Genomic DNA, 14204 nt, shown 5'->3' on the forward strand with positions numbered 1-14204 from the left:
ATCGTTTATCACAGAACCCAATGAAGAGATAAGTGAACTGTAAATAGCAGAGGAATCAAATTTATTTAAGGCTTATTTTATTAATGATATATTAAGTGTACGGTCTCCGTAGGACAACTTGCATTATTATGAGTTTAGACTGTCAAAGAAGGCGATTTACAAGTAAAAGTAGGTGCCTGGATTACAGCCAAACAAATAAACAAACAAACCAAGAAAACCCCACCATATTATCCAAAGAAATCAAAGAGCTTAAAAATTCTTTTTATGACTCCTATCTTCTTTCTGGTCCTGTTTTTTTTTTTTTTTTTAAATTTCCTCAGCTAGCCTTATTCTATCGTATGTCCTTTTTAATTCTCTGACTAGTATTACTGATTATCATTTATCATTTCTTTGTTCCTTTGATGCTACATGAAGCAACTAAAAATAAATCCAAAACGGATAGGTTCCAAATAGTATAGATCCAGGGAGGCATGCTCTGAGTAAAGAATTTTCCAAATATTGTAAAGTTTGGCCAATGGGGCTAGCCAACTTATTTTTCAACATTGGGACAATTCTGGTTGTATTCCTGCCCCCGTGAACCAAAGTTCAAGTAGATTCTATACGAAGCCTTTGAAGAGTAAGCAGCACATCCGCAGCATGACAGACAACTCTGACTTAGCATCAGGCCCGGACTCCGTCCTCTCACCTCTCACCTCCTTCGTCCTGTTTCCTGTCTCAGGTGATGAGATCCCCGTCACTACTACCAGGGGACCCTGGAGCCACTCTGGCCCCCTCCATTTTTCACACCCACCTTGTGCTACAGCTCACCCATCCCTGTGCATCTTACTTCCTGAATATCTCAGTGACTCACTGAATTATAAAAAGCTTAGGATTTTTGAAACAGTGTGTCAGCAATTGGGGATACAAAAAAACTAAACAAGATGTGGTTTTTTAGTTTTAGCTCTAGAGAAACTTCTTTAGGTTCTCATCTGATCTGAAGGGGATTGAACACAGCAGCTCCCTAGTATTGGAAAGTTGAAATGTGACAGAGTAAGGAGGGAGAAAACAGCGGGTGCCATAAAAGACCAGTGTGGATGGTAGAGCTATGGGCAGGCAGACGGGCAGAATGAGACTATCAGCTCAGTGGCAGGGGATGACCGTGGCACTGGTGTGGCATGCAGCACCCACTCCATAAACGCACGGGCCCACTCCCGTGGCTGTTAGAGAGGGGAGGCTCTCTGCTCCTCTTCCCCTACCTGCGGCCTCCACTGTGTTCTTGTGGCAGAATTCTCTCCCTAAAAACAAGTCAGACACCACCTCTCTGCTTCCTTCCCATCACCCTACACTCCGGCCACTGCCCCAGACCTGTGGTTTGCTGTTGCTATTGCTCAGCTTTGGCATCTGAGATCTTCTCCATCAGACAAAATCCCACTGATCTGAGGCCCTGGACCTCACGTGCTCTCCTTTGATGAGAGTGTTACGGATCTCCAAGAGCCAGTTGGTCCCCCCTCGGGGTCCTCACTGCACTGTGCGGTCACAAGGTACTACACGGATGTGCTTACATAGCTGCCTCTCTCTGTAGGCTGTGACCCCTCGGAGGCCGGGACCGTCCTCCTCACTGTCAGCTCTTTAACATCCCCTCTCCCCCAGGAGCTGACTCAATGATACAGAGTCAAGAAAGGCTGAATACCTTCTGCATATTCAAAGTATCTTTTACACGTTGCCAGAAATACATGAAGCTGCAGGTATCAGTGTTTCCTCCTTTAACAAACACGTACTCTGTCCAGCATGTTTTGAGAAGTGGGTGATTATTCACTGTTGGAAAATATGTAGAAATCTTGCTGTTCTAGATTATAATTGAATATGAGTATCTCAAAGACAGATCAATATTGTGGAATCTAGGTGGCAGGGTACTATTCAACTTTTCTGTGTGTTTGAAATTTTTTATACTAAAAAAAGTTAAAAAAGAACAATGTTCAAGTCGGAGACCTGGAAGGGGAAACAAATATGGAGATTCAAATCGCAGTGACTGAAGCAAAGCCCTTTCGGACGAGTGCATAACAACACCTGTCCAGAGGTGCCAGGGCAACACCCCAGGTCAGAACTCCACAGGCGTCGGTGCCCTTCAGGCGCAGCAGGCTGGCTAGACGGCGTCGGCTTCGGGCTTTTCCTGTTCTGTTTCTTTGCTCTGTGGGCGAACCTCTGGGACGAGGCACGACGATGCACGACGATGCTTCTCAGAACTCTCTTGTTCGCCCGCCGTCCTGTTAGCTTCCCTAGTTTGCAAGACGTCAACATCAGCATGTAAAGCAGCATTTTAAAGCTCTGATTGTGACGAACAGAAGCAACTGAAGTCACTCAAACGAGAATGGCGTGCAGCTTGATTTCCGTTGTCTGTAGAGGTGGAACTGCACATCATGTGACTGAACAATCTAGCAATGTGATGACAGCTGGTATTACTCCCAGAGAAAAGGAAGTTACAGTTCCCATGACTTTGGCTCAGCTCCACTACTGCTTCCTGACCGATGCTAATTCACGTTTCAGGCCATAGTTCTCTACAGTATTTACTTGGGCTTTTATTAGCATCCTTAAACTTTTTATGTTTTACTTCAGAGGATCGTGCTGAATCCTTCCTCTAATTTCAATCATGACAGCAGCTCCACGGAGGCTGGTCGGTGAGGCTTCTCAACACGAACTCAATGAGACGGCCCTTACACACGGCTGCTTCCCCGAGAACGGCCCACGGTTTGGCGCTCGCAACAGTCAGACATCAGCCTGGCTCTGGGGAGGTTACATGTGAGTTTCATTTCACTCTGACTTTCTACAGTGAAGAAACGTTTCTTTAACTTTTTAAGTTACAAAGTATAGAAAATAATTTGGCATATTCAAGGACTCAACATTTTAAACAGATGTTACCATTTTGCTGTATCTGATTAAAACCTGTTTGTTGTTATTGTTGAAGAAATAAAATATGTCAGATACAGGTGAAGTCCTCACTCTCAGTTCCTTCCCGCTCCCGTCCTCACTCCCCCAGAGGTGGCCGCTAGCTTGACGCTGGTCGTGCGTCACGCTTTTCTATTTCCCACTACATACGTACATATCCACCAACAACACGTGGTATTGTTTCATTTTTAGGTTTCACGAGAGTGGCGCCAATCTCTCCTTATCATTCTGTAATTTTTGGCTTTTTCCCGCACACCTTATTTTTGAGATTTCTGCGTGTTTATAACTAAAATCGAATTCTTTCACATTAACTGTGCACAGAGTTCCATTTACATGGCACATACGGCCTGCAGTCCGTTCAGTTATTTCTCTCCTGGTGAGCAATGAAGCTGTTTGCAATTGTTTTGTGAGCGTGGACGCCACCGCATTGGCCACGCTCTCAAGTTTGCCCCGGTGTGTGCTGCTCTCGGGAGGAGGGGCTGGGCGGTGAGGAGGAGGCTCAGCTGGAGAGGGTTATCAAGCCACTCCCCAAACGGCTGCGTGAATTTACACGAGGACTGTTCTTATCACCATGACCGTGTTTTATACGCGCGCACGTGTGTGTGTGTGTGTGTGTAAATAAGTGGGAATGAAGCCTTCGGACAGGAGTGGCAGTATGTAGGACTGGTATTTTTTAACAGAACAAGAGAGAGACAACAGGGCAGTGGAGGGTGAGGCTTGATGCCTGTGCCCCGAGAGCAGGATTTTAATTGCGGTGAGTTCTAAGATGAGATCCAACTCACCACAGGGACTGACAGAGCCCTAGGCAATTAGGGTAGAAGAAGTACCGCATTTTTGGACTATAAGATGCACCCCCCAAATTTGGGAGGAAAGGGGGGTGCGTCTTATAGTCCGAATGTAGCTTACATCCCCATTGGTGAAATATTATGTCATTTATGTTATTAAATATTTTACCACACTTTTTGCTTCAAAATTTTCCCCCCTATTTCCCCCTAAAACCTACGTGCGTCTTATGGTCCAAAGTATACGGTATATACTGATTAATACTGATTCTTTATTTCGGGCTGGAGGTGGGCAGAGTCACCTCAAAGACTCAAAAAAAAAACAGTCCCCTGGACCTCACGCTAGTCTCCAAAACTTCCTCTTGTAGGAATCACATCCACTCTTCAGACAAGTTTTGATTAAAAAGTGTTTTCTCAAAATCACAGCTCGTTGGGAGAAATAAATAGAAATACCAATTCTTGAGGTAATAATGTTTTTACAAACAAAACAAAGCAAACCCGGTTTTCAGCAGTGGAAATAACCTATCTTTTCTCGTATGTTCTGTAAATAGATACTATATTGGACAAATAACATAAATACTGACACCACCAGTGATGACGATGGAAGTGGTGTTAGGGTTAAGTGCTCTTTTTTCTCTATCACTGACTTTAGAGAGGAAGGGGCAGAGGGAGAGACGGACAGGCACTGATGTGTCGTTCCACTTATTCGTGCACTCGTTGGTCGATTCTCGTACATGCCCTGAACTTGTAGCTTTGGTGTATGGGGACAATGCTATAACCAACTGAGCCACCCAGCCAGGGCAAAAGTGCTCATTTGGGGGACAGTGTCACTGTCTCCCTCACACACCATGCAAATCACCGCATCTACAATGGTTAGCAAATGGACAGAAGCGTGTGACCACGTGTTCTGAAGCAGCGGCTGGAACCCTGCCCTGGTGCGCCTGAGGGACACGACGCATTCCCATCATTAGCTGTGGCTTACTGCGGCAGTGTAATATGAAGGAAGGAGAGAATTTTACAAATTACCCTCAATTTCAGGTGCTTTTGCTGTGCTGTCCCACTTCCACCATCATTGAGAACAGATGTCCCAGGACAGTGGTTCTCAGTTTTAGCTGCACGTTAGTGCCGCCTGGGGAGCTCTGAACAGACTCCTGACCTGCTGGATGTGGTGGGGACTGGGCCCTGGCGTTTGAAAGCGCTCCCTGGCTCACTCCAGTGCGCAGCCCCCCAGGGAACCATGCTCTTCCCCTACGTTGCGGTTCTCAAACTTCACTGTAACCCAGAAGGCTGGGAAAGGCTAGAAATCACCCAGGTTGCCGGGCCCGGGCTTCAGGGTTTCTGATGCATGAGGTCTGGGGTGAGGTCACAAGGAACCACACTTCGAGGACCACTGCCCTAAACCGAAAAGGATTCAACCTCCATTTGTTTACCCTTTCTGAGACATTTACAGAAAAAGTTCTACAATATGCATATTCAACTGTTCTTTAGTTGTTCTTTAACATTTTAGTACAGGATAGACTAACAAATTATTTCCTTTTTAGAAGCAGTCTACACTCATCATTAAAGAGATCCCGACAATATACATTTCATTAAGTAACATATGAAAGCTCCTTGTTTCCTCCCATTCCCTAACTCAGGGATTGGCAAAGTTCTTCTGTGAAGGGCCAACAGCAACTATTTTCCACTTCGCGGGCTACATGGTCTCCGTTGCAAACAGTGAACGTGCTCTTGTGGGGTGACAACAGCTACAGTGTGTAAATGGGGAGGGTGGCCATTTTCCAGTAAGACTTTATTAATGAAAGCGGGCATGGGGCTGGGTTTGGAGCATGGGTCACCACTGGCTGACGGCCGCCCTGACCCAGGCCCCAGAGGTACTCAGTGCTAACACTGTTTGAATTACATACTTCCAGACATCTTCTTTGCTTGCCTACTCGTGAACCTGAATGCTGTGTCTGCACGCTCACATAAAACTGTATGCGTATGTGTACGAATACACCTTTCTGTTTCCTTCTCTTTAAAGGAATCATCACTCAGGTATAATTTCTTAGCCATTGATTTGGCAAAGGGCCAAATTAATTTTCCTACATTGCTACATATAGAAATGTTACCTATAAACAACATTTTAAGCAGAAATGTTTGTATTTGCAAAAACTGATAGCAACCTAAGGGGCCATCAAACAAGGCTTATTTAAACAACTACGCTGGAGCTACACAATAGCATATTACGCATATGTTAAAGGAAACACAGTATACTGCTATGGAGAGAAGTCCACGGTATGTTAGTAAAAGATAAAGCTGCAAAACATAAAAAATCGTTTAAAAACCAATTTCTATCAGGAAAGTAATTGGACATTTCTGGTTTTACTTAAAATATATTCTGAAACCTACTCTGTCTAGCTTAAGCTGTATAAGACATTGGGAGGGACTTATGTTACCCACTGATACAATATCCTATTTGATTCTGAAGGGGTTTAGTAATTTTTTAAATATATTTTATTGATTGTGCTATTACAGTTGTCCTATTTCCCTCTCTTTATTTCCCCTGCCCTGCACCCCCTCTCGCACTCACACTCCTCCCACTCTAGTTTACATCCATGGGCCACACATGTAAGTTCCTGGGCTTGTGTATTTCCTATACTATCCTTAACCTCCCCCTGTCTATTTTCTACCTGTCATTTATGCTACTTATTCCCTGTACCTTTTCCCACATTCTCCCCCCTCACCCCACCCCACTGATAACCCTCCATGTGAGCTCCATTTCTGTGATTCTGTTCCCGTTCTAGTTGTTTGCTTAGTTTGGTTTTGGTTTTGGTTTTCTTAGGTTTGGCTGTTGATCATTGTGAGTTTGTTGACATTTTATTGTTCATATTTTTGACCTTCTTTTTCTTAGATAAATCCCTTTAACATTTCATATAATGGCTTAGTGATGATGAATTCCTTTAACTTGACCTTATCTGGGAAGCACTTTATCTGCCCTTCCATTCTAAGTGAAAGCTTTGCTGCATAGAGTAATCTTGGATGTAGGTCCTTGCCTTTCATGACTTGGAATACTTCTTTCCAGCCCCTTCTTGCCTATAAGGTTTCTTTTGAGAAATCAGCTGACAGTCTTATGGGAACTCCTTTGTAGGTAACTGTCTCCTTTTCTCTTGCTGCTTTTAAGATTCTCTCCTTCTGTTTAATCTTGGGCAATGTAATGATGATGTACATTGGTGTGTTCCTTCTTGGGTCCCATTTCTTTGGGACTCTCTGAGCTTCCTGGAAGTATATTTCCTTTGCCAGTTTGGGGAAGTTCTCCTTCATTATTTGTTCAAATAAGTTTTCAATCTGTTGCTCTTCCTCTTCTCCTTCTGGCACCCCTATGATTCGGATGTTGGAGCTTTTACACTTGTCCTGGAGGTTCCTAAGCCTCTCATTTTTTTGAATTCTTGTTTCTTCATTCTGTTCTGGATGAATGTCTATTTCTTCCTTCTGGTCCAAACCGTTGATTTGAGTCCCGGTTTCTTTCCCTTCGTGTTGGTTCCCTTTATTTCATTTTGCATAGCTTTCACTTCTTCCTCTATTTTGCGACCACACTCAACCACTTCTGTGAGCACCCTCATTACCAGTGTTTTGAACTTTGCCTCTGATAGGTTGGCTGTCTCTTCGTCGCTTAGTTGTATTTTTTCTGGGGCTTTGATCTGTTCTTTCATTTGGACTTTTTTTTTTTTGGTCTCAGCGCACCTGTTATGTAGTAAGGGGATGCAGCCTTAGGTATTCGCCAGGGTGGAGCAACCCACGTGGTTGCACTGTGACCCTGTATGTGGGGGAGGGTCTGAGAGGGACCGATGCTGCTTGTTGGGCTCTCAGCTGGCTTTCAGTCACTTCCCCCGCTCCCCACAAGCAAACTGGGCCCTTCTGGTGCTGATTCCTGGTGGGTGGGCTTGTGTACGTTCTAGGACCCCATGGGTCTCTCCAAGGAGCTCTCCTGTGAGGCTGGGAGTTTCTCCTGCTGCCCAAATCCCCACAGGTGTTTGCAGTCAGAGGTTTGAGGCTTTATTTCCCCACGCTGGGACCCTGGGTTGTGTGGTCTGTCTCACTCCCAGTTGTTCCTCCTGCTTTATCTGCATGCGAATGTGGGACTGCCCGTTCCACCAGCCTCAGTCTTGCCGTGAGTCCTCTCTGCCCGGTTGCCCGGCCCCGCCCCTCCTGCCAGTCTGGGTGAGTGTTTCTTCTTGAACTCCATGGTTGTCGGATTTCCATACAGTTCGATTTTCTGGCAGTTGTTTTCTGTTGTTAAATGTGTTGTTGTCCTTCTTTTGGTTGTGCGAGGAGGCACAGTGTGTCCACCTCCGCCTCCATCTTGGGACTGAGTAGTTTTTAATACATGCATTCTCAAAGTAGTGTGTGACTGCAGTGCATTTTGCCTCCGAAAGCTTTAAAATGTATTTTGCTGAACATCATTGTTGCAATCACCTGGAAATGCCACCTTACATTGTTCAAGGGAACCTGCTGTCCCTGTGGAATTGCAATTTAGTCCAGCTGGATAGGGCGGCTTTTACAAAGCCGCTATTAGTAGAAACAGAAAAGAGAGCTATGGAAATACACACCATACAGAGAAGCCCAGGGGTCTCTTGGCCGCGGCTTCCCGAGCTCACCCGTGGGCACACTTTAGCAGATCTGCGAGGGGTTGGCAATGCATTTAGTTGTGACAACTGAAAGCTGCATCGCCTAAACGATAGAACTGGAAATAGCGTAAAAGGGCTGTTAAGTTTTTTTCATGCCAGAACAGATGCAAATTTTCAGTTTTGATGTCTATTTTGAGGGCCTAAAACAAGGCTTTTAGTCAATGTATTATACAGCAAGTTGATAATGTTAACTCCTGGTTATTCACATTAATAAAACATTCACAGGGAAATGTCCGAAGTTTTCCATCTCTCAGAACCTCCCCCCCAAAGTTAACGGCCATGCCTAGAAGCCTTTCAGTAGAAGCTGCAGCCGTCAGGCTGACGGACACTGACAGGCCAGCAAGGCCCCATTACACGGGCACCCTCGGCGGCGCTTTGATGTCCTGGAAACGAAGGGAGACAGGGGCACACTGGGTAGCACATTATGTTAATGGCTTGATTTAATCCAGCCACTAAACTTTATGTAGCCTGTTAAAATAGATGCTAACACAAATTACGCCACTTTGGAAAGGAAAGGAGGGGACAAGCATTTCATTCTGACAAAGTGAAGCTCATAAATGTTGTAAATGAAATGAAACAAAATGAAGTAATCTATGATTAATTATACATCACAGACAGGAAGAAGAGAGGAAGAGCCAAGTAATATGTCTCAGTCCTGGGAAATCTGTTAGATTCCTTTCAAGGATCAGCATTTCTAAGAAAAAACTATGAGCTGTCAGATTCTGTAACATAAAAAAAAACCCTGGATGATCTTAAATTGCTTACATAGTGTAGCAGATAATTCAAATTCATAGTTTAATTGGCATGAATGATATTTATCTAAAACTCTACCTCTAGTCTCAATTTTGTGATATTATTAGGGTAGAAGCAATTTTAAAAAATCTATAAAGTGGGGACAACCACAGAGCAGGGTTATCTTGCAACTTTTTCACTGGTCTCTGCGCCTCTAATCTAGTCTTTACATTCCTGAAAGCATGACCTTTTAAAATGCCATTCCCGAGTGTAAACTCCACAGGAGCAAAAGACTGACTTCTCTTATTCACTGTGATATTCCCAGTCTTGAGAATAAGGCTTGGAACACAGCACATGCTCATTAAATATCTAAGAATGAGTGTTCTTCCCCCTCCCTGAAAAGCCCTCACTGGCTGCCCCTGGAATTTCCGGAGAGACTTCAGCTGCCTCGATGGAGAGGCCCCCATGCTCCAGACATGGCTGACTTTTCAGGGTATTCTTCTGGGGCTCCCCAGGTGTGTGTGCCATAGGCTCTGCCCATCCTAAAGCCGTACTGAAGTCCCAGAACAAGCCATTCTCCACGTTCTTTCAAATTCTCATGCTTTTGTTCCTTCAGCTTCCAATGATCCCTCCTTGGCTTTCACTGACTCCTCCTAATCACCTTCAGCACCCGGCTCCAGCTCCACGGCCTCCAGAAAGACCGTCGAGCGGAGTCAGGTGCCCCTCCGGAGTGTGACCACGGCACCCTGCACCCCACGCCCCTAGTGCTGGCCACTGTGCACTGCGACCATGTTTCCTCTACGAGCTGTGAGTTCGTTGAGGGTTGCTTCTGATTCGACGCAATGGATGCTAATGAATGAAGAATTGCTGTGAGCAGGAATAAAATAACTTCAACACTTTATCAGTAGACATATTTATAAGTGAAGAATCTATAAATTCACATTTATATATGACTGGAATTTTAAATGCCATCTCACATTTTGAATTCTTTAAAGTTCAGATCTGATTTAATACATCCTCGTCCACTGGTTCTGAAAATGAGTCAGGGAAGTCAACTTGTTGTTAGCAAGTCAAGTTGTTAGCAAGTCCCTTTTGAAGGTACTGAATGTTAGGTACTCTCGACACACGAGCCAAAATAAAGCTTAGAGGTTCTAGCCCCTTACATAATGAAACTGTAAACAAACTTTTCTTATCCTAGACGATTACTTGAATAAGAGTATGATAATATATTAAATTACTTCCAGAAATACTTTTGCCTCAAGACGTTCACCTGTGAAGACGGACGCACTATGAGTGCAAAGCAACTTTACTTCAGAACGTCTCTAGCTGGTATCGCATTACTGACCTGCTTGACATACTTGGAGACAGGGCCCGGAATAATGCACTCATCACTGTCAGAAGCTGATCTGTTTTCCTCATCTGTTAAAAAGTAAAATTTTAATAGTTTAAATCTGTTAAACCAGTTATATTCACACTGTGTAAAATGGTGAGACACAAGCATACGTTATAAGGATAACCTTAAAAGAACAATACGATAATCATATCTAAAACTTTTTTTAGCAGCAAATATATCTATATTTACATTACTTTTTAGAAAAGAGAAAAAAATGACTGAGAAACTCCAAGTTTAGCTTTAGTAAAAACAAAGGAAAAAATGTAGCTTGTTCCACTGTGAACTTAAAAAAGAATTTTAAAAGAGGACAGAGCAATAGATGTTTTCCAACAGTCTAATTAATAATATTGTATAGGAGTCAAGTTATTCTTACTATTTGTAAACATTATTAAAAGTTTTACAGCTTTACTGTGGTAAAATTGACATCCAATAATCCACACACATTTAAAGTGCAAAGTCTGATATGCCGATATATATAATTCCATGAAAGCATCGCCACAATAAAGATGATCAACATACCCATCATCTCCTAAAAGTTCCTCGTGCCCATCTGTAATCTCTTCCCTTCTCATCTCTCTTCCCATTCGCCCTCCCCCAGGCAACAACTTAAATGCTTTGTTACCAAAGATTAATTTCCCTTTTCTACACATTTATACAAGTTAAAGCATGTTGTAAGTTGTCATTTTTGGTCTGAGTTCTTGGTTTTAATTTTCACAAATTGAAGTCTTCCAGGATACTCCAGGTGACAGTACTGAACCCAAAGAGAATCTAAAGTCACTTAACGCGGATGGGAACCTGGTCAGCAGTAACACTGGCGTTCCGTTGTGTCGCCCCAAGTGGAAGTGAGAAGACACGCAACACTTCCGCCTGGTCACAGCGGACCAGGCTGGACTACACCCATCATTCCTGCTGGGAAGTAGGTGTCATGAAGGGCTCCGTTATTAAACGAAGGTGCTCTACGAGGCATACTATCAAATCCAGCTAAGAGTTAAGTAACTAATGGCAATTTACAAAAGAAAGCTACCTTCCGGTTCCAGTTCCTCAGTTACTTCTGTTTCATCTTCAGAAGAAGTCACGCTGCGCTCTGCAAGTTGGCCCTGGGACAGGAAAGACACGTCGCTACCCCTCCCTTGGTGCGTTTTCTCAGCTCCCTCTTTCGTTTTGTCGGCACTGCTGTCTTGAGAAACCTGAAGAAAGGAGAGCATACTGGCTGTCATCATTGTCTAGATCACCATTGTGGCACTTTGGCTGAAATCCTTGAATAATAAACCTGAGACGTAAATAGACAGACATGAACTACATATGATTCAGTCAAAAACAATCACTTAAGTTGTACAATACAAATGAAAATATGTAAATAAGCAAAAATTTAGTAATAAACTAAGAATAGAAAAATGCATCAATTTCAAACTTTATATTAATTCACATATGTATTTGATATTGTGCTAATATACCATAATTATAGCTGTTACACTTGTCATATTTTTGATCTTTCTATTCCAAGGAACTTAGTTGTATTCTTACACAAAAATAAGGTCAATGCTATGATTTCCTGATCTATGTCTACGCAAAGACAAAGTCTTCAAGAACAAAATTGAATCTTTTGAAATAATTTTAATACAAATACATACCTCAGAAATATGTGAAACAGTCGGCATACTAGTGTCTGTTTCTGGTGAATGCTCCACGTCCGGTGAAACTTCCTCCCTATCCTCAGGAGCAGCAGAATCCTCCTCGCATGACTGTGAAGACATGCATGAATGTTATTTTGGATTATTACTAGAGCCCAAACCATCCTAAGACTTTTACACGTACATATGTATATGTGTTACAGATGTAATACTAATAAAAATCAGGAGCATGCAGAGTAGCTCCCCGTGCGACAATGAAGCAGTGCGGTTTAAGAACGGCCAGGGCCTCTCACTGAAGCATCATCTGTGGTCTCAAAAATGTGAAAACAACGCAGATGCCCAACAGGGCATTAGTTAGATCAAATAGGCTACGTCCAAAGTCCGGGGTTTGTGTGACTATGAAAAACCTAGTAATATTGATCTGCAGTTACTGACACTGAAGAGAATATACAATAAAGGCTGAAAAAAAAGCTAGCTATCTAAATATATACATAGTTGTATACTGTTTTGTTAAAAAAAAGTGTGTGTACATTTCCATAGGAAAAAGTATAGAAGGAAATTCATGAAAATTTTATCTCTGATATACAGATTTGAGAAAACTGAATTTTGCTGTTTTTATGAATATTTTTGTTTATTTTCATTTCCTAATATACCCATAAATAATTATACATTACTTGTGTAATTAAAAAATTGTATATGCTAGATTAGGTACATGCTTTCTTTCTATCCACTTATAGTCAACCACTTTCTATGGTTCATACACTGATGTTTATGTTAAAATATAGTTTATCATTTTTGCTATTTTAAAAGGAAACATAGCCAATACAGAAAATGTGAAAGTTAAACAAGAAGACATAAAATAAATGAATGTAAACCTATATTCCCATTATTCAATGATAATATCTATTTTAATAACTAGATTTCTATTTCTTTATAATTGATTTTTAATGCAAATAAAAATTTTAGTTATATAGTGATGATTATATTATAAATATAATATACCTTTTTACATTAAAAAAACTTAACATTGTAACATAAAATTTTCTCCTGATATGAAACTTTGGGTAAGCATCATCTTTTTAAGCAAAAAAAAAAAAAAAAAAAGAACCCCAAAACACTTTATTAGAGGAGTGGAATATAGAGTAGAAATAATCCTTTCAAGTATACAATGTCCAGAGCTGCAGAATTTTTCACTGCGTGCTGACTGGCCTTGTCATGACAACACACTGTGGGATTTAGGCAGCGCCGGTTTCACAGACGGGGGACTGAACCTTGGCGGTTAGCATGTACAGTGTTTTCCAATGCATCGCACCTTAACCGAATCTCACAACCACCACACGAGAATTTGCATCGCTGTTTTTTCTAAGAGAAAACAAACTCACTGGCAACATAGTATTACACTGAGTAGACGTATCGTGGTTTAATAAACCATTTTACTAGTGTTGGACATTTAACTAGATTGTTAGCTGCTGTGGCTAATGTCGCAAAAAACATCTCTATGTATGTCTTTTTTATATTAGTGATCATTTACGTGGGGATCAGGCTACTTGTGTTTGAATCCCAGATCGAATACTTTGACCTTGAGCAAGCTGCTTAATCTCTGCAGACATTGCTTTCCTGACCTTCACCTGGGAATAATTCCAGTGCGAGCAACACGAAGGTGTGGTGAGAATTAAATGAGTTCAGCGATTAAGAGGCACTAGGTCAGTGCCTGAGACATAGTAACTAAGCACGCAGTACACGCTAACTATAGAACAGTGCCCGAGTGGTAATGATGGCATTCATGCATTTAGAACCTACCTATCAGATGTCTACATATGGCGGAGACTACTGCAAGCCCCGGGGAGAAGGAATATTTTGATCTGGGTGGTGGGTACACAGGTCTGTGCATAAGTAAAAACTCACTGAGCTGTGTGTTTCAGGTCTGTGTCCTGCACGACACAGAAGCTCTACTACAGAGGAAGTATGTTTTTAAAAAGTCTCCAAGAGTGCACGTCACCGCGCGGTGACGGTGGAGATGACGCGAACACCAGGTACGTGTTGGAAGCACAGCTCACGGTTTTGAGGGCGAACTGGCTGT

At 42.5% G+C, this 14204-nt stretch overlaps 1 protein-coding gene across 1 annotated transcript in view; it reads right to left on the reverse strand.

The window, feature by feature from the left end:
- Positions 1–14204, reverse strand: part of RPGRIP1L (RPGRIP1 like) — an 82755-nt gene that overhangs the window by 14434 nt on the left and 54117 nt on the right. Inside the window, exons 20-22 of the mRNA XM_024551438.3 lie at positions 12125–12235; positions 11518–11680; positions 10446–10519 (exon numbers count right to left, since the gene is read on the reverse strand). Of these exons, the coding sequence (XP_024407206.2) occupies positions 10446–10519; positions 11518–11680; positions 12125–12235 (348 nt within the window). The remainder of the gene's footprint in view (positions 1–10445; positions 10520–11517; positions 11681–12124; positions 12236–14204) is intronic.

This window comes from Desmodus rotundus, chromosome 12 (assembly GCF_022682495.2).
Source record: "Desmodus rotundus isolate HL8 chromosome 12, HLdesRot8A.1, whole genome shotgun sequence".
Lineage (NCBI taxonomy): Eukaryota > Metazoa > Chordata > Mammalia > Chiroptera > Phyllostomidae > Desmodus > Desmodus rotundus.